This window comes from Poecile atricapillus, chromosome Z, assembly GCF_030490865.1.
Source record: "Poecile atricapillus isolate bPoeAtr1 chromosome Z, bPoeAtr1.hap1, whole genome shotgun sequence".
NCBI lineage: Eukaryota > Metazoa > Chordata > Aves > Passeriformes > Paridae > Poecile > Poecile atricapillus.
The window spans coordinates 61,394,232-61,409,002 of NC_081289.1; the positions used below are offsets into that span (position 1 = coordinate 61,394,232).

Genomic DNA, 14,771 nt, shown 5'->3' on the forward strand with positions numbered 1-14,771 from the left:
GGAGTGAGGCACGGACGTCTCTCAATCTGCCTGTAAGAAGATGAGCAGCTGGAAAAGCTAATTAGCAGCAGGCTCCTATGGGCAATAAAAGACTCTCTAACGTGCACTTCACAAGGGAGAGAGAAAAGCTGCAGGAATTATCCTCATACTCTAAGCACACTGTTGAGAGACTGACAATTCTCTCGTACACATTGGCATTTTTTTCTCCTTCGCTTTCCTATCTCTTTTGTCAGCTAGGAGCAAACATGCTTTTAAATAGGGATCATGAGTATTTTCTTTTCAGTTCCCTTCAGCTGACCAGAGAATGACTGAAAACACCTGAAAGCCTGCTTCTTCAGCAGATGTATATTTAAAGTTTGAACACCATACCATCTTCTTCTTTGAAGCACTTTTAAAATGAAGAGCACTGACCCAAACATTTTTCCATTTAAATAATACAGTTTTTCCAAACACCAGCATTTGATAGATAATGTTTTAGCTCAAGGGCCACTTTTGTTTTTATATTCCAATTATCTCAATGGTACAAGCATCTGAAGTAGTTATACCAAATAACCCAAACAGCAGCTGGCATTCCCTACCAGAATACCTTTTAACTAGCAACCTGGAGTAAAATCCAGAAGCATGTTTAGCAGCAAAGTGCAATAAAAAAGAATAGGTAGAGAACAAATGTACAGATGATGTTTCAAACCAACGAGTCCTGCTTTAAAATCCTATTTTGTGCTGGGTGTCTCCAACAAATAAAATCTGTCTTCAGCATAAAAACTAAACATTTCCCAATCAGAAGCCCCTCACTTCATAACAAGGCTTTTCAAACATCCAGAATTTGCCAATGGTTGAGTAGAAATATTGTGTTAGAGCTATTAACAGTAATTCCTAAATAATTATCTGAAAGGAATGTAAGTAGTTTCAGTTTAGATTACCATCTTGCTCTGCTCACCATTTTAGACCTAAAATGCAGCTATAATATACAAAGCACCTTATTTGTACAGGCATTAAATTAAAATATAATTATGATATAACAATAACCAAAAATATGTCTTCCATCTTTAGCAAGTTAAACAGTTTAAAAAAAGGACAAAACTATCTTAAAGTTACAATAAAATTCCACCCTCAATTATTTAATTACACCTGATATTTCAGTACATATCTAGATTTCACCATCTTTCTATATGCTTAAAAGGAGATTAATATGGTTCTCAGCTCCACCATGAAATAACTTCCTTTTAAAATAATTTCGAATTGTGATGCCTTAAGCAGGAAGTGCGGCTGGATGGATCTGAACATTGAAATTCCATTTATTTTACTACCTACTCCTCCATCACCAATAAGACAGGCTCATCAAGGATTAAGGACACAGTATTCTATATTACTTTATCCTTCTATTCTTCCTCTTTGCTCTGCATTTCTGCAGTTAGCAGAAATGGCTTTAAAATATGAATACGTGATTTCTTAAGTTCCTCTTCTACATCCCTTTAACAAATCACACTGGTATATGCAACCATTAGACTGTGATTACATGTTTGATAACCTCCTCCCAGGAAAGACCTCGTGCCTTAGAGTTTTGGCTGACAAAGACTGTAATCAGTGTCAGATCTCCTTTTAATTTCTATTTTCACCTCACACCTCACTAATATATATTAGATATTATTGTGCTGAAGTACATACTCCTAACAGGACAAATAGGATTGCTCCCTGTCACCAACTGCTCCAGGTTTTCATACTTACTAGCACTGAGAAAGATAATCAGAACATAATTCTGCATATATTTTGATTTTCTTTTCGAAACAATACTGAGGCAGAGAGGGGGCATTTTATGTTCTGGTTCCTACTGAAATTATGAATATTTAAATTTAGCCAACATTTACCATATTGTCCATCAAGAGATTTCTCTAAGACTACTGGTTATAATCACAGCTCTTATGAGTGCTGCCAACATACATGCAGATGTGAATATTTTCTTGATTCTGCTACTTTACTGAATCGTTTACTCCTTCTACTATTGTTTTTTTACATGGTCAATATGAGAACCATAATCCTACATATAATCTTCACCTATTGATCTGATGACTTGGTAAGAGAAATACCAGTTTCTCTTCTAATTACTGCTGTGTTAAGCATGAATTTTCAATGCAGACCCTTGTAGAAAGGTTTCAAATAATCATTTCAGCAATAAAACCTTCTACCAGTACTTTCTGCATGACAAAACAAGCCACGTCTGGCCATGGACAACAGTGCTCTTAATTCCTGAAAGATTGCTCTGGGGCTAATCTTTCTGTGGTAACAGGAAAGGTCTATAATGCTGTTTCCCATGATGTACTGAAAACAGATTCTCAGTCTTCAAATGTGTAAATACACACATACATTCTTTTTGCATTAGTAAAGAAGTCACAGGAACTTGTACAATTGTATCTCTCATGATGCAAAACAATGCATCATTGAACAATGAACATTGAACAATGCAATAAACTTACATGTCTGTCTTTATCTACAAGGGGGAAAAGTAACATGGTATTTTTATAAAAATCTAATGTTTTTACAAACAAAAAGCATTCTAATAATTTTAAGAGTCTCATCTGCTATGCATTAGACAACAGGCAGCCCTGCATGAATGCAAAGCTGACCAGAATACTCTTGAGGCTGTGACAGACACTGGCATGTCCCCTGTTGGACATAAACCAATCTGTTGTCTCAGAATCCAGCTAATGAACTCCCATGAATTTATTTTTTCTAACCAGTGGAATCTAGTTAGCATCCAGGCTTGAATGCCAAGGTCATTAGGCACACTCCTGAAGCTGGGAAAGAGGGTTTGACTGCCTGCCTGACCCACTTCCTCTCACTGCACAGGCACTTTTCCCCCAAACAGGTTTCCAAGACACATTTAAACCCCTCAGTGAACAAGCAGATATGAGCAACAGGCACAAAGTGAAACACAACATTACTGAGCATCTGTAAACATGCCATTAATTTTACATGGAAGGAATATGCTTAGGAGAGTGGTGGCTAGAGGAAAATAGTTTCCCAAGGACAGAGATCTGCATTCTCGCATTTGCACTGACTGCCCTTATAGAGAGGGGAGAGCTTCTACATTGAGAAAAGCAGGATTCTCCATGAAACATTAAACTCCCCTGGCAGGGAGATGTTCCTCTAACAAAGTTAATAAAAATGGCTGAAAAGAGCAAATCACTCAGCTCCTCTCTCTTTATAGATTTCTGCTCCAAATCGTTCTCCTTCGGGGACTGTGGAAACTTGCCAGCTAATTGTGTGGACAGGATGGCTTCTAGGCTTGTTTCTGATCTGACGATGATGTTATTATTTCTTCATAATTGTTTACTGTGTAAAATCAACATTATTCTCTCCAGAGGAAGATTGCTCAGAGTTGCTCATGAGAGTGTTTTAGCTCAGTTTTAGCCTGCTGTCGTCTTGACAACATACTCATGTCAAGGTTAATGTCACATCAAGGCACTGTAAGTACCTCCTTCCCTTGCAGTTATTCTTTCAACTGTAAGGGTAGTAATGCAATTAAAAGTTTCTTCATTCTTGGCTGACCTTTAGGAGTATTGCAATTACACACAGAGAAATTTCAAGAGAGAAATTTCTCTGAGTACTGTGGGAGTAATTGTAATTGTAATTGTGGGGGAAAACCCCAGATTTTGGGTTGTGTTCAGAAAGCACAGCACTGAAAGCAATCACCTCTACATTTTGTCCGGGCTGAGAGAAGGACTCTGCCCATGACCTCTGTTGTGTCACCCGAGCTTCATATTGGAACCTTCCCATTATATCCCCATCTGTACAAGTGAGATAATGCTTTTTATTAAGTTCATGGGGATAATTCAATATTCATGAAGAACAGAACTGCAAGGCTTTCTGTGCTACTGCTAAGTGCAAAACTTCCCTAAATCTTGGAAAACAGAGTCCAAATGCAGAGCTGTGAGACCACACTGAAAGAAAAGATACAGCTCTTCTTCTTTTACTACAAAATAAATAATTAAAGAATATTCTTGCTTACTCTCTTGGATCCATCCTTTATGTGTCCCTGGGCAGAGCTGGAGGCAGTAAGATTTGCATGTCAACAGCTATTTTGCACACTGGTTCAGAAATACCAAAGGCAGCAAAGCACCTGCCTGTACAGGTGCCCTGGGCAAGATGCTTCTCTGTGTTATTCTAATACCAGTCACACTTAATGTAGCTGATGAAATAATGAAAAATACATCTCTACTGCTTGTGGTACATGCATGATCTTACAGGCACTCCATTGCACATCACCCAGGCTGCTTAAGCTCTGACTTGGACTCGGTCAGATTTATTCTTGCGCAGTCTCTCTCTCTCTCCCCCAGGGTCCCTGCCAGCCACTGATTTCCCAACATTCAACAGAACCCAAATGCTATATTCTTCTTGAAAAATATGTGGATGCTTTAATTGTCTCCCTGGGTTTCCATGACAACCACAGCAACATAAACAGCCTTGCTGGCAGCCACAGGAGACTGAAATCTGCTCTCATCCCTCTCCTCCCCAAAACTTCTCAATGTAGAACATACCGTAACCAAAAAAATGCAATTAACAATGGAGGTGGTATCTAGTACACCTGGCTGGTACTGGAGAAATGTCTTGGAAATAAAATGCATTATGGTATTTTATGCAAACAGTCAAAGCATTGCCAGCTACATCAGTGTTATCTAAGTACCTTGGGACCAACACTGAAAAACAGTGAAAAACTATAAATGCATAAACAGAAGTTTTCTATGTCAGTCTGCATGGCTGCAGAGATCTTAAAAAAATATATGACAAGACCTTCTCTGTTAGTGCTTCTGAGCACCTCTCACCTAGGTGGTAGGTTACACATCAGGAATAGAAAAGCCCCTCAGTAAATGTCAGGAGAGTTGGAGTTCAGATGGCTGCAGCTCCCAGCTTTCCAGCAGGAAAATCATAAACAAGATGTGATCACAGCAGCAGTAAAATGCTCTGCACGGACTGTCAGCCTGAATCCAGGAGACGCTGTTTCTCTAACTCCTGCATCAGCATCATGAGAGCTGCTGTTTCTCCTAATGCTCAGACATCTGAGGTCCAACAAGTCCCAAACAAACAGCTCAGATCTTTCTTCTCTCCTTAGCAAAATTAATGGCAAAACAGATTTTCCATGAGCCAACTGTAACCCTGGAGGTTTTAAGCCATTTAAACTCATTCATCTAATACTGGATGGCATGAAACCATCAGGATACACAGGAGTTACAAAGGAGGCCGCTGATAATTATGGCTATCAGCTGTCCATAGCTCACAAAATCATCTTTCAAATTATTATTCTACTTTCTGATCACTATAATGCTGTGTATTTTTAAAGTAATTGCCCCTGTATGACTAGTTTGTGACGAAGTGACTTTGTGAAAGAAAGGCCTGCAATTTCCTTCACCAGTGCTATTGGCTTGTCTCAGGCACTTGTTCTCCCTATGCTGCCGGGGAGATAAAGATGCCTCTGGCTGCTCTGAGACACAGCTGGGGATGTAACTACGCTGTTTTCCCTGCAGCGATCTTCCCTCGGCAAGGAAATCCTCTGGCTTTGTGCGACTGATTTTGCTGTAAGGCAGACTCAGGATTTGAGCAAACAGAACTGGGGGACGGTATGTGAATGTGAGCCCTTGGAAACAAAAATCTATGGGGATTCCCCCGGGCAAGTAAGCAGAAATACATGTATCTGTGAGGAGGAGGAACAGAAGGAAAAGAAGGCAAAATGCTTCCCTCTTCCACAGGGCTTGGAAGGCACAGAAGGCACCACCTGACATTTCACAGCTTGAAGGATCAGCTTTTTGAAAACTGCCTGATTACACAGACCAGGTGGAAGCAAGACAGAAGTTAATGAAATAAACACTAGAAGCAGTGATGAATATTTAGAAAAAGAAATGTGGGTATTTTATTTGTTTTCCAGCTTAAGGGAGGACTTTCACAACAGTGGCTACCAATGTAACATACAATAAATTGTTTCATTTCCTCTTGAAGGATTTTAAGCAGGGTCTTCATGCCAGGAATTCTTGTTCATGGAAAGACTGCATTTTGCAATATGATATGGAAATATTTCTTCTTCCCTATCTAATTTACTCCAACAGTCTATACAGCAAAGAATGTATGTGAGACTGAATCATGAATATGAAAAAATTTCTTATGCCTGCATTTATCACACTAAACAATACCACTGGCTAATGAAATAAAGTTTATCTATCAACTATTCCTAAAAACTTTTTGTTTGCATGTACGTCTTTCTGCATTCCAGTGTGAGTCTGCTAATTGCAGATAAGTTACTTAAAACTACAGCATATAGGAAATGGATGTTGACTTGGAATATAAAGAGACATCTGTTACCTCACAAATATGAGAGTCCACATGCTGCAGATCACATCAGGGTATCAGACAACATGCAAGGTATTTTCCATAGTGTGACATTGAAGTTAGTCACAGAACAAGCAGGTCAGATGAGATTTTGTGGTTTTCACAGTTATTTATTAACTGTAATAGCCCCAAAATGATCACAGTGCTTTAAAATTAGGATTACAAAAAATATAAGATTCTCTTTTTTGCACCTGGAAATAATTACTAGGCCTAATGGTACAGAAATCAAAATGAGGGCAATTTTAGAGTAATTTTAAATTAATGATTCTACAATTAGTAGATATTTTCATACTTTTCAACCTCTGTCCAATATGACTCAGTGCCATTAAGACAGTTGGGTTTAAATTCTGAGAAATATCTATGAAAGTTAAAAAAAAAAAGGCCCGAACCACCACACAAACCTTTGCCTATTCCCAAAGTATGTTCATGGTGTGTGGGTGGCTGAGATGAATTATGTTGAGGTGGTTTTATCAGAAGTAATTACATAATTCCCTTGTGGCTCTGAACCATTCTAAACCCTGATCCAAGCCCTAATCATTACTAAAGTATTCATAAAGCCTCTACAAGACAATGTTCTAACTCACAAAGCTATTCCTTTGGAATAGTTAGAACTTCAGAAAACTTGAAGGTTGCTGTGACTTCACAGAAAATTTTGTGTTGCTTAAGAAAGAGGTTTGATATATTTTGCAGTTGCACCTATGAATACAGACATTTTTACACTCAAGTGCAGCATATGGCATGACACCTCTTTCAGGCAGAGAACCACAGAAATCTGGGGCCAAACCCCATGCTTTTGACAACTTGAACTTTTCAGATTTTGCTAATTTTAGTTTATTCAGCTGAGATAATTGTTTCTTTGGTAGGCCAGTATTAAAGGTGTGGTTTAATTAATGCATTTAAAAAGAAAATTAATTCAGAGGGCTTTAAGTATATAACTAGGGAATATGCCACTTCAAATGAATGAAAAACATTAAGGAAAGGTAATTTTCCTCATTTCTAGTGTACTTTTGCCATGCTTCCTAAGTGACAGAGTACACCGAAAGGGCTGCACACATCAGGGTCAAGGCTTTGGTTTACTGTTAAGAAGTAATTACTCATTTTTGACAATGCCAAGTTATTTTCTTCTTCCTGAACATCTCAAGAATTTAACACTTTTTGTAAAAGCAAAATTGTTCTCAATATCATAAAATACATTCTCTGTAGAGCACAAGGCTAAAAAATATTGACAAGCGACATACCTGCCCCAAGCTGCTTTCATTGTAGAATCTTTATCAACAGGAATGCATGAGGACTCAACAACACTTGAGTTATTCAATTTGTAGCAGAGACCACAGTCTGGATCTAACATACATCCATTGCAATAACTGAAAGAGAAAAAAATAAATACTTAAGCAACACTTCATTCATTTGTGGATATCAAAACCAACAGCATCTCCTAATAAGTCTTGGAATGCACATAGTTGAGTTGTCAGTGTTGGAGACAAGACAAGTTCTCTATAAAGTATCACATATTGCTTTCACCCTCTTATGCAACATATTTTGGTAGTCTACCTGCATCTACCCCGTAGATGATCTGGTTGCATCTACCCTGATAACTGATCTGGTTGCAGGAGAATTCATTCATAGAATAAATTTTAATTGAAAAGACACAGATTGGAGATGAAGAAAAAGAATCATAACAGAATCATAGAATGGTTTGAGATGAAAGGGACCTTAAAGATCATCTAGTTCCTATTAGTCTCCTGCCATGGGCAGGGACACTTCCCACTAGACCAGGTTGCTCAGAGCCTGATCTAACCTGGCCTTGAACAGTTCCAGAGATGGCTCATCCAAAAGTTCTCTGGGCAACTGCTTCAGTGATACCCTAACAATTAAAGGGTTTCTTCCTAATACTTACTCTAAACACTATTTCAGTTTGAAGTCATTCCCCCTTGTCCTATCATACATCATACCTAATAATTAAACTAGAATTTGGGCATCAATGGATGTGAGTCAGCCAAAGATCATAATACCACGTGTTTCCATGAGCAAACTCGGCACCTGAATTTCCTCGAAATTTGATAGAAGTAGTCATTATGTTAATGGAGGCAATTCACATACAGGCATCTAGTACCCAAAAATACCCCATCTGCCCCTCACCTGTCACTGCAGCGTGCAGTGCTCTTGCAGATTATTTCCAGTGCAAGTGCATCACACTTGCCAGCTCTGTACGGATGTCTCTGGTTCCTTGGGAGTCTCAATAAGCACAAGGTGCTAACATTCAGGCAGTTCCCTCAGTGCCATTCTGTTAGTTGTTCAGGTGACTAGACAGCAAAACTGCTCTCTAGATACCACTGGCTGCACTGACCACATCCCCACTGACTCTACTGCCAGCCGAGACACCAAGGGCTCTACAGATACTTCACTGAGGAGTCAGTCTAAAATCTGTCTCTGAAATCTGACTGATGGGGATGTAAGTATGTGAGCTACAATGGCATTCCAAAGTTCCCCACGAAGGGCAAGTGACTTGAAAGCTGCTGGCACAAAGCCTTGCAAACACTCACTCATTGCTCCTGTGATTAAACTACACAGGCATTTATCTTGCCTGGAAGCCGTTTTAGATTCAGACACACATTTTCACCAGTAAAGCCCCTGATACATCTAAGGGATAACTTTAGGTGGCAAAAATTAAAATCATTAGCAACTGTAAAACATAAAGTAAGTCTGGAAATTTGAAAATTAAATTCAACCTTGAAATGCAATATCTGGAAACATATAATTAAGGTGTCCAAAGCAGCTTTAACATACACTCCTGTAACAACAAAATCAAGAAAATTATCTTTTCTGATTATGTATCTTTATCACAACAAGGACTTTGTGAATTAAAGAATATACTGCCTAAACTACTTAATCATTATGAGAAAATTAAAAGTAGCCGTAATTACAAAGTCTCAAGAAACTAAAACAGTAAAGCAGATTATATGGATATAAAAAATCTGAAAGTAATGCTTAAAATCTAGTTATTCAAACACTTTGTATTATAATGCTTCTAAAATAATTATATGGTCAACTTACATGGCAGATGGCTGAAAAAAAAGAGCTTGTATTGTGTTAAGAAAATGTATTCATTTGGATTTTCCTACTTCTCCCAAGTTTCAGAGAAATGTGCTCCTTGCTATTGTGTTCTTTCTAAATTATTAAATTACTGCAGAATTTCTGTGTTGTCCACATTTAGAATACAAATCTATTTTAAACACATCTTCCTCTGCTTAACTGATTGGTCACATTCCAGTCTAAACAGTTTGGGGTTTTTTAGTTAGGAAAGCTGCATTAAATCTGCTCTTGATTGAGATAAGGACCGCAGAAAATATTTTTACAATGGAGATGAAGCAAAACTTTCAGATAAAAGTCAATCATTTCATCTATCTGTAGTAATCATTTCTTCTCTTGCAAAAATAAATGAGAAAATTGTAAATCTACAATTAGCAGCTTTAAAAGAAAAGAACAATGCCACTATAACAGTAGTTGCATGAGATTTAGTTGCATTTTGTTACATTGATATTAGCACATCAATGGCAATAACCAAAAGAGTTTACAGGAACAGAAGACTGTAAGTGAATGAAAACATTTTTATAAATCACAAATGCATTCAACTATGGAATAATGATACAAAAATAGTATAAAATAATGATATTTCTTATATTGAAAAGAATCTCATTATATCAAACAGGATTGTGACATACGATTTTCAAACTATTGAACATTTTCCACTGAAATGATGTTATCAAAGTGTCTGTAAACAACATGAATTTCTAAAAAGACACAGTGATTAGTGTCATCTTTATGGTGCTGCCAGCAGAGGACAGGACACGCACTGGACACCTCCTGGTTTCCCCCAGTGTCCTCACAAGAATCAATGCAGAGATGAACAGCAAAGCTGAATTTGCACTCTCTGTTCCATCCTGCTGGGTAACTCCATGTAACCTCATGTAGTGCTGGGTATCAGTAACAGGTCAAGTGGGAAGCACAAGATATCTTATTTATTCCTCCCTCCCAGCCAGAAAAAAAAAAAAAAAGAGAGATTTGAGTATTGATTCCAGTGTCTGTCTACATGGCTGCTAGTTCAGCTGATCCTCTGGCTTTATTGGAGATTGTAGAAAAAATTAGGTTGGAAAGGACCTTTAACACCATCAAATCCAACTGGTCTTCCTGTTGGCATTCAACATAATAAAAGCTGCTGGATTTCATGTCTTCCCAAATGTCAGAGGTTATACAGAGTTACTCAAAAAAATTTAAGTAACATAAAATTATTATTTTCCATGTCTTTTCTGAAATTTGTCTTTCAGATTGAACAGTTAAATAACAGCTCTTTATAAACCCTTTAGATTTGGGTTAGGATTTCCTGTCATTACCTATATAGTGAGTTCATACAATCAGACTCAGACTTCAGATTTTAGAGACAAGACTAATTTATGCCAGAAGAAACACAGAAATCAAACACACAAGACCTAAAGCCATTTCAAACCTAACTCCTAGCAGACTAACAGTAGGCAGCTGCTATTCAGAACATTTAGCATTCTTCTGTGTCCTGTTTTATCACTGATATAAAATTTTATGTTGACTTTGATGAGGTACATGGACATCGCTTTTTCCAGGATGATGACCAATGTTTTTTCCTCCAAACCCTCAGCATATATACATTACAATTGTTTCATAACACAATACAGAAACCTCTATCAATTACTAAGTCTAATTATAACAGAAGATGCAGCATGAAATAACCAAGGAAGCTTTTCTTTTCAAAGAATAGTTAAAAAACAATCAAAGACACTATGTGCTGAGGCTGCTTACTCTAGAAATAAAATATATAGTAGTTTCAGGTTTATGCTCTTCTTCCCTCTGGCCCCATTATTATTTGCTAAATTATTTAAACAATTTGAAATTGAGCACATATTCTGACATACATGCTCCTAGTGATATAAATAATATAGTATATAGAAAATACCAGGAAAGGAAATGCAGAATTTAATACCTGCTGACATGAAACTATCTCCTACAGAGCTCAGTCCTGTCCTCAGAAGTACCTTATCAGTCCTATCAATATATATATTTTGAAATACATGTCAGAGGATGAATCTTTAAAAATATTGGTAATTCTTCAAATCTACACCAGAGATCAGTTACGGCCCTGAAAGCTCTAGATAAAAACACTCTCGGATGTCTAGGTAGGAAAGGAAATTTGCATCCAATTATAAAACAGGAGATATGCTTCCTCTAATTATCATGAGATATTTATTCTAAGTTTATGAGCTAGTGTCTTGAAAACAAGCTCATCTGTGAAAAGCCAGTTCAAAATTCCCAGGCAGGATGGTTGTCTGTAAGACTGACAATTCAAGATTGAAATACCTGAGAGAGATTATTTGATTTTGATGAAACCAGGCAGCATTACAGCAGAAAGGTTTTACAATGAGCCTGTTTCACTCCCTGCTTGCCAGCTGGGCTCCTAGGCAACCCAAGAGACGAAAAGTGCCTAGACTTCGGATGCTTCAGACTATGAGACAGAATAACAACAACCAGGGCTCTCAGGTTCCAGAAGTCTAAAAATGTCCAGCTTCTTTGCAGATCAGTGGCAGGAACTCAGCAGAACAAAGTAGCCTGGCCTCTCAGTTTATGGGGAACTGCCATGGAATGGGATTTCTGGATTCCTGTTTAAACATCACAGCATGGAGGAGCTGTCTGTTAGCAGAGTAGATATCCCCAACCCTGTGATTCCTCACTGATTCTGCCAACACACTCAACACATGTCCCCTTCATCCAACCACACAGGAATAACTGATATCTAGAAAGACTGGCAGCACCAATTTTGAGGTCCTTTGATAGCAATTTCTTGCCAGCCTGAGGAGCAGCAACTTTCAGAACTCTCTGCTCTGGATCAGTCTGCCCAATAACTGTTTCTGAGGCTGGAGGTTAATCACAAAGGCCACGATGTCATCCTCTCTCACAGAGATCCTACTCTGTATGGATGAATTACCAATTGACTAGCTGTATCTTTCTTGATACCAAAATCACTGTTTTCTTTCCTCCTAGCAGTGCAGTTTACTACACTCTAATGCAATCTCTAAAAATATTGAGTAAAATCCCTGACCTACCAAAGTGGCTCTCCAGGTGCTGATGTAAGGTTCATAACCCCCCCTTTCTTAGAATACTCTATACTTATGTTTGTTTCATCATTACATTTTGCACTTGAAATTTGCAAAATGACCTTGTAAGTAATGACTCTCCTACAATTCTCAGCAGTCTTGTAATCTGAGCTGCAAGTTTTGCCTTGCCCCTTTTTGTTGTGATGTAGCACTGAAAGGCCTATGCCTTTGCTCTGCAAGCACCATTTCTCTTTTTCTCACACTATTTTGACTTCTTCAAGCCGAACCTCAATTGAAAAAAATTCAACAATTTTCATTGCCACATTTTCAAGGACTTTCAACTTTGCTTTCCATATTCTGTAATGCAATTACAAAATGTATCAATATGTTCCTATTGTCCAGCTACAGAAATGCAATCTGAACCTGATAATGTGTTCTAGACTGTGTAGCTGTACAGAACGTAGTGCCTGATTTCATAATATTCTACTGCATGGATAGCAGAACAGCCACTCAGAGTATCAAAACATCCCCAAATACAGACTTTTTTTGTGGACAGACTCCGCTCCTTTTGGATTCATCATTCACGCTGAGTACATGCTGCAGAATTAGCCTGAGTACATGAAGAAGGCTTTTTATGGGAAAATCTGATAGATCTGCTACATGCAAGTTGGATCTGATGATCCTTATGGGTCCCTTCCAACCTGAGATATTACATGCATTTTGCTCATGTCCTGTCCTGTCCACAGAGTAAATTCCACTGTTGTGTGCTTTTTTAACCCACTGCTCCTGCTCAGTATAATGCAAATATTCATATTCGTGAAGTCAGTTTTTCTCCCAGAACTGCAGGAACAATAAAAACTGTCTCAGGCAGGAAAGGCTCAATGTAGGGACAGGAGGGTCTTGTAGCACCTACTGAGGATTAGCACATCCCACCCAGAGAGAATGTAAGCTGCAAATCATTGCAGGCCAGAAGGAATTTCCCTTTGACTCTGCTACTTTTTCCTATTTCCAGCTTGCTGTTTGCCACACTGCAAGTATGATCCTAGGCCAGGTGGATCCTTCATCCTACCTTCAGGTTACTCTTTGCTCTCAAGGTTGGCTACATACACAGTCTCTGCCTGCCTTAGCATGCAGTGTAGTTGCTTTCCATCTCCTTACAGAACAACAAGCTGGGATCAAGCCTGCCTTGCTTCTGTTCTTGTATTCTGTCTACAAGACAGTGTCTCTTCCTGTAGCCTCGACCAAAAGAAAACGGCCAAGGCAGCTGAGCTGAGTCCCACTGGTCAGGCCAGGCCCACTCAGCTGGACTCACCAAGGGACATGGGCAACTGATGAGTCCAAAGAGCCAAGATGTTGAGTTCAACAAAAAAAAAAATCGAACCAAGGACTTTTGGACAAATACTGCAGTATTTGCACTTATTAATTAACTCTTATTATTAAGAGTACTTATTAGCTCTGTTGACATGTTAGGATATTGATACTTTCAGCCAGTTATACAAATAAGGATCTTAGGATTTTTTTGACAAATAGCTTACTTAATTTTCATACACAAACTGACCTCAGTTTGGTAGCAGGACCATGTTTAAAACAGCCTGATGCTTGTGCCTGAGGGCTTGTGCTGTTTGCACAGGCTTCACTGCACCTCAGGCGTGAAATCAAACATTCTTTATACTTCTGATGGTTCCTGTCTTGCTTCTAGAAGTGAAGCACTAAGTTCAGGTTACATATAAATGGATAAGAATATAGGGGATGCTTTAAGCAGCTAAAACATGTGCTAATGGCAGATAACACTTCCAGCTGTTGTACCTGGGACATAGGAAACACAATAATTTACAAAGAATGAGAAAAATCCACTTGGACTTCAAGAGCACTTTCCTGCTACTATAATAGACCAAGCGACAGAAGTTTATTTGCTGAGTTCTACCAACTCTCTGTTAGGTAACACATTTAGTGGTGTCCATAAGGAAAAGCTGTAATTTATAATCCCAGTGCTTGGATGCTAATTGCAGTTCTGTAATTATACCACACAGATACTCCCAACAGATCTAGATCACAGTTATGTTCAAGTATAACTGTAAAAGTTTCTAGCTCTTTACCCCAGGATCAGGATTGGCAAGCATGAGCGATAGGTTTTGTGTTCGAACCTAGGATGCTTATTTTTCTTATCTATATTACATTTTTACAACCCTTTCTCATCTTCAAATCAGGCTCCTCCTCCACCTGTTCCACTTAGATGATTCTTTGGTGTCCTCCCTAAAGTTCCAGACCAGCCCTAAA

General features: G+C 38.4%; 1 protein-coding gene across 3 annotated transcripts in view; it reads right to left on the minus strand.

Annotated features, from left to right (window-relative positions):
- The window catches only part of LOC131573220 (proton myo-inositol cotransporter), a 147,979-nt gene that overhangs the window by 23,310 nt on the left and 109,898 nt on the right, over window positions 1–14,771 (minus strand). For all 3 annotated transcript variants that reach the window (XM_058826952.1, XM_058826951.1, XM_058826950.1), the window contains exon 7: window positions 7,614–7,739. In XM_058826952.1, coding sequence (XP_058682935.1) covers window positions 7,614–7,739 — 126 coding nt within the window. The remainder of the gene's footprint in view (window positions 1–7,613; window positions 7,740–14,771) is intronic.